This window comes from Salvia hispanica, chromosome 3 (assembly GCF_029641045.1).
Source record: "Salvia hispanica isolate PSC_SH4W2 chromosome 3, Shi_PSC_v1, whole genome shotgun sequence".
Taxonomy (NCBI): domain Eukaryota; kingdom Viridiplantae; phylum Streptophyta; class Magnoliopsida; order Lamiales; family Lamiaceae; genus Salvia; species Salvia hispanica.
The window spans coordinates 3,308,396-3,314,601 of NC_142694.1; the positions used below are offsets into that span (position 1 = coordinate 3,308,396).

The window sequence follows — 6,206 nt, forward strand, 5'->3', positions numbered from 1 at the left end:
AATGTATAGAAAAGTTGGTTGAAAAAGTTAGTGGAATGTGGGACTCATTTTTTTATATTAGTTTTATAATAAAATGTGAGTAAATTGAGTTAGTGGAATGTGGGACCTACTTACTATTTATGGTAAAAATGAAATGTGACTCTTAATTGGGGACAGACCGAAATGAAAAAGTGTGACTTTTAATGGGAAACGAAGGGAGTAGCATATATCAAAATAAGCTGGAGCATTGGTAAAAACAGATATCCTAGTAACAATTAGTCTTCACAAAACTACACATACTTGAGAGTTGAGACAGCTACCTACAACTGCTTTAGAAAATGTGTCTCAAACTCTTTTTTTACTACAAAGCCAAAATCTCTCTTTTGTTACTTGTTAGCTGCACCAAAGTCTCCCTTCTAGCTCCAAGAATCCTCTCAAAAATCATCATCTTTTACCCCAGGGCACTGGTGGTTGAGCAAAAACGCGATCAGTTTCATGAATCTTCAGCTCATGTCTCATGACGAGCTTTCGTCTTCAGAATCAGCAACCACTATGGATTCAACAGCAGTATTGACGGATGGCCTTTGCCTTGACCTGTTTTTAGATCCTAAATTCATGCTTTCTGGGATAGTGTGGCCACGAACTCTAGCTAGCCTGCTACTGAAGCGCGATCCCTTTGGCCTGTGGACTAGAGGCATATTCTGCTTGAGACTGGGAACTTTTTCTTTGTCTTCGTCTTTGTCTTCATCCTTTTCTAGGTCATCTTCATCTTCATCTTCATCCTTTTCTATGTCATCTTCCTCGTTCTCCACATATTCTTCATCCTCAGAGCCATCAGCACCGTCACTTTCTTCTGGATTGTGTTTCTCAGTATCAGTTTCAGTAGATTCACTGTCCCTTGAAGATGTTGCTGAATTGTTAGATCCATCTGAGGTATTTGTCATCCTTTGCTGGCTCGGTTTGTCTTTCTGCATTCGTTCTTCAATAGTCTTTCTTTTACTGGAAGACAATGATATTGTCACATGATCATAATCACAAAATAAGAAAGGGACAGCTAAAGGGGAGAGGATTACTTGAGTCAAAGTAAGAATGTGTTTAAGATCAATACAAATTGAAAAGACAACTACCAATGCTAAAGATCCATGCTATTTCAGAATCTTAGCAGCTTATTAAAACATGCCACTCAAGCGTCTAATTCAAATTTCAGAGTAAAACAACTCTTCGTAATTAAGTAAAGCAAGAGAAGAAAATATAAGAAAGAACATAATGAGAAATAGGTTACTTACTTCGTATCTTTTATGGCCTCTGCAATATCTCTGTCGTATTTATCTGTAATAAAATAGGTGCTGTTAGTCAAATATCGAGGTGGGGGGAGTAGATTTATCTGTATTTTTTAACTCTACAATAGACTGTCTGGCTGTTGTCCGTGTATATGTGGATAACCTATAGTTTCTTGACCTGTAGCTATAGCTCCAAGCATGACACATAATTCTATTCAACGTTAAAATACATTGACAATGGTCAGTTATCAAGCATAAATTCACACAACATTTTGACCTTGATGTGCTTTTATGAAGTATAGCAATTTGTTGTGGTGTGTCATAAGCCTGGTTTATCTAATTCCAAGCTCTCATACAGTGTCCATATCTCAAGCCTTAAGGTCACACGATTAGAATATAGTCATTTGTAATTAAAAGTAAATGACTTATTCTGTCCAAGAATCAAGATACAATCATGAAACCGTCATGGTGTCCAAGCATCACGGAAAAAAACAATCAATGAAAAGCAAATTTGCAACTTCAGACTAGCACCTTAACTGTTAGCATGTGCAACTATAAGCAAGTGATCAGCAACAACACAATCTAAAGCTGTTTTCTGGAATTTGGCCCATAAACATAAAATCAATACAATGCCACCACAATAAGCAGGACTAGAAAAAAGGCCTTCAGGTATTTATCAAAATATATAACTACATAAATCCAACACATACCAAATACATAATCAGGACGCTTGTTAGTACGACATGATCGAGTTGATACAAAGTTGTGAAAACCATTGAATAGTAATTGCTCTCTTTGCAACCGGTACATCGCCTTCTCTTTTTTCTGTCAAATGCAGTAATATAGAGATCATGCCATTTTCGGAAGCCAACATAAAATTTGATATATGACAAAAGTATAGTTCTGGAAACGATTCTTACTAACCTTCTGCTGCTTTGCAAGAACAGGAATTACATTCATTTCAATTGATTTAGCAAGAGCAACCTCCCATTTAAATTTACTAGATGAGAATTCATCCTACCATCAAAAGAAGCAAGGAATAAATGCAATGTGGCAGTGAGGAAATTGTGTAACAAAACAAAACATGCATTCATACCACAATCTTGTTGAATCCTTCTAGATTGGTAGCAAGGGTTTCCCATTGGCAGTTTAATGCAGGGGAATTATCCTTCTTTTTGGGTTGCTGATTTTCAAAAGAGTGAACCTCCTTATATAATCTGTGACCAATTGTCTCGTTTCCGTCATACCTGTAACCAATAGTCATTAACCTCCATTACTTCCTTACTTACAAAACTAAACTTCTACAGCAACTTACCAAAATGATACTCTGTTGCCATCACTTCCAAGCTTGTCCTTTCGAAAATAAGAAACACCAGTGCCATTTTTCATTTGCTCACTGATATAGGACACAGCATCATATTGCTGCAACAAAAACCAGAAAAATGGAAAATTCAAACAACTGTATGTTTCAGCATTACCACTGGAAGTCCATTATGCTACCTATAGCCTTAGAATAAAATCAGACCCAAAATCTTATAAAAAATATTGAGCAAGAAAATGAATATGCATAATTAAGCATGCAAAGAACATCAAGTGTAGGTACGTACATCTGCTCGAACTTCACAAAGAGCTTTAAGAATCATAAGACGAGCTGTTGGATCGAGCTCCTTATAAATGGATATTTCCTCCCTGAACATTTAAGAAAACAACATATATGAACGGGATTGAGAGGAAATACAGATTTGCAGTTGTGATAGCGTGACATTAGGAATTACAACTGACAAAATATCAAGAAACAATATACCCCTTGGCTCCAGTTAAAGGAAAATCTCCTTCAGCAACCTGCAAAGCAAGATGTAGGGCAGCTGCATCTTTTAGTATTAAAAAACCATAACAGAACTTTGGGGAAACTCAAGTAGCTAATCTCTTCTGTGCAAGTAGTGAGAGTGAGCTCTAGGGTTTAATTTCGACAACCCCTGTTCTCCAACTAAAAAAATCCATACCGATAACAATTACAGGTTTGACCTACCCAAGGCCACCACGTTGAGAGAGCCTTACTGAGAGCAGCCATCCACCCATCAGAGGACTTTAAAGTTTGGGCTTGCTTTGAAGAGAGAATTCCCTAAAATATTCAGAAAAGGCAAATATAATGAAGATCTAGGAGATGCATCAGATTTGTTTTTTCAAAATTTTGATAAATAACATCTTATTTCAAGAGCTTGGCAATTTTTATAAAAAAAATGTACTCTAACTTGTGAGAAGCAAAGGAAACCTTCAACAGTGCTATGTGAAGCTGAGCAAGTGTACTGTTTTGCTCAATGATTGCAGTTTCTACGTCTTCAGCTGATAACTTCAGATCTTTACCAATCACCGGATGGAATACCTGTAGGTGCATTATTCACAAGTGAAAACAACTCACAACTTCATATCTTTTTCGAAAAAACCTAAGATCAAAAAAACACCGAAAAATACAACATTGTACGGTTCGTGTTTGGAACATGAGATCAAAATCTCTTTCCACAGCGAATCGCTGCCTACCATAACCACACATTTGAAGGAAGATATAAATCATGAACTGAACAGAGGTGGAAAAAAAAGTAAACGTCTCAGAGTCATGGAAAAAATGGCGTGGAGGAGAGAGATTACGTGGAGAAAGTTGAGAACTGAAGCCAACTCCCATCGTTGGCGAAGCTTCGTGCGGGAGGAGTCGAAGTCGGTCATTTTCGGCGAGGATGGCTCCGACGCTCCAGCTGAGCCGTTGTTTACAGGAATTCCGGCCAACGGCGACGGACCTCGGTTATCTCCGGCCATGGAATGAGATAATCTGCAACAAATTTGAGGGTTTAGTAATTTAGTAAAACTTGTATTTATTGGGGGTTTTGGAAGGGGTAAGTGTGAACTATTTGGTTTCCCGCCTAAACTCCTTCACTCTTTCTAGTTTCTACTCTGTTCGTGAATCGTGCCCTTCTTAAAAATGCGAAAAATCATTTAAAAACCGAATTTATTGTTTTATGATGTTATTTCTACGAAATAAATCTAATTCAAATTATAAATATTCCCTCCTCTTGTGAATGGCATTAGAGCATCCACAATGGCGGCGAGCGGGCCGGCTAGCCAATTCCCGACAAAGGCCGGTCCGTTTGCCGAACCATTGTGGCCGGCTAGCGCCAATTCGGCGAGAAAATAGGCGAGCGCTGCCCGATTTAGCGTCGCTGGCCGATACGCTCGCCGATTGGCTCGCCGCCATTGTAGGATGGCGATCGGCCAGACTGACGAGGACTGAGGATAGCGGAGAGAGCATTCCCCGTGCCAAGGCTGTATAAGGAATTCACCTACTGGAACTGTTATCTGGTGTTGATGGGTTCTGAGAAGTTCCGGGCGGGTGTCGATGCTGGCTGGCCGAAGAAGCAGCAGTTGAACCTCGCCGGTGACCACAGCAGCAGCGGTGGCTCCCACGAGCTCCCAGACGATGTTCAGAAGTTCTCGCCTCCTCCATCGTTCGCTCGCCGCACTCGCTCGGTTGGTCAGATGAGGGCGTAACGGGCAGCCAGGGGAGGCGAGGAGGTCCAATCGGCATCCCCCCCAGTGGCAAGTCGCCAGTCGAGCTCGCCCGCATCGGGCGTCAAGCGACGCAACTGAGAATGCATATGATCATAGATGAATGGAGGGCGGCAACTGACCCCGTGGAGAAAAGGTTTCTTCATGACCTCCTCGAGAGTATGCGGGTCGATTTGGCGGCCGGCTCAAATGCGGCCTCACATGCAGCAGATTTGGGGGTCTCGGGTAGCGGTGAGGACGGCGAGGAGTTGAGTGAGGCAGGGGCTCGTGCGTGGAAGTCCGATTTTTTTTTATTATGTAATTTTTTTTAAAATTAATGTACTTTTTTTATTTAAATGAAATTAATGAATTTTCCCGTATATGTGTCGTAAATTTAATTCCGTAAATTTAGTTGTTTTTTAATTTTGTTTGTTGTGACTAACCCATTGCTTGTCCAGTTGTTTGTCCTGATGATGTGGCATGAGAAATTTTAGTGCTGATGATGTGACAGGATGAGTTCGTGGCTAGCCTAAAGCCATTATGGATGCTCTTATGCAATTTACCCACCTAGATGTAGTTTGGTTATTCCATAAACTTATTTAAATTAAAAGTATCAAATGGTGTGGCTAAAATGTGTATATATTTCTTTGATTGGTGTTGTTAGAGTCGGGCATGTTCCTTTTTATTGCGTCTTGACTCACAACGAGTTGCATGTGCTCAAGAATTCTATGGCCCCCTTGTTAAGGAATACTCCATTCTTCCACGAATAAGATTCCCGTTTTTTCATTTTAGTCCGTCCACGAATAAGAGTCCCGGTTCACTTTTACTATAAATGGCAATAGGGTTCCACCTTTCACTAACTCATTCCACTCACTTTTCTCAACATTTCTTAAAATCCATGCCGCCCATAAATGGAACTCCTAATGGCGGACGGAGGGAGTATTATATATCTTCATCAGTCCAATCACTTTTCTCAACATTTCTTAAAACCCGTGCCGCCCATAAATGGAACTCCTAATGACGGACGGAGGGAGTATTATATATCTTCATTAGTCCAATTAGCGGCATTGACTCACTTGTCTTTAATAACCATGTTGTTGGTTATTCCCTCGTCCATGAAAAATTTGTCAGTATTTTTAATTTGGGGGTGCGGCTTTTACGTCGAATGCTGATACTAATATTCGATCTCAGGATCATTGAGGTCACTGAGCGGCGTTCTACCACTTGGCTAGAGTAATGTTATTGACAATACCCAAGCAATATATAGTAAATAACTCATGTTTTGGGGGTACATTCGTACCCCTTATTATACACTGGATCCGCCAATGGATAGATGTCATATGCGATGTAGTAGCCCATTTGATACCGACATCCATTGGTAGTGAAGTTTATACATGGCGCCCTTGAATC

General features: G+C 40.1%; 1 protein-coding gene across 1 annotated transcript; it reads right to left on the reverse strand.

Moving 5' to 3' along the window:
* Nucleotides 1-190: 190 nt before the first annotated feature.
* On the reverse strand, nt 191-4,185 carry LOC125212624 (DDT domain-containing protein DDR4). Its single transcript, XM_048112838.2, has 11 exons — nt 3,906-4,185; nt 3,532-3,642; nt 3,289-3,381; nt 3,064-3,101; nt 2,867-2,948; nt 2,575-2,681; nt 2,356-2,506; nt 2,184-2,276; nt 1,970-2,084; nt 1,266-1,308; nt 191-978 (listed from the first exon to the last, which is right to left on the reverse strand). Exons 1-11 carry the CDS (start codon nt 4,068-4,070, stop codon nt 495-497), a joined length of 1,482 nt encoding a protein of 493 aa, XP_047968795.2. The 5' UTR covers nt 4,071-4,185; the 3' UTR covers nt 191-494.
* Between the last annotated feature and the right edge of the window lie 2,021 nt (nt 4,186-6,206).

Excerpts from the sequence above, each read along its gene's own strand:
- LOC125212624 (XM_048112838.2), bottom strand. The coding sequence starts at position 4,070 with ATGGCCGGAGATAACCGAGGTCCGTCGCCGTTGGCCGGAATTCCTGTA. Across the intron at positions 3,102-3,288 it reads TCTCAACGTGGTGGCCTTGG|GTTGCTGAAGGAGATTTTCC; the intron begins GTAGGTCAAACC and ends CTTGCTTTGCAG. Across the intron at positions 2,277-2,355 it reads AAGGATTCAACAAGATTGTG|GATGAATTCTCATCTAGTAA; the intron begins GTATGAATGCAT and ends TTTTGATGGTAG.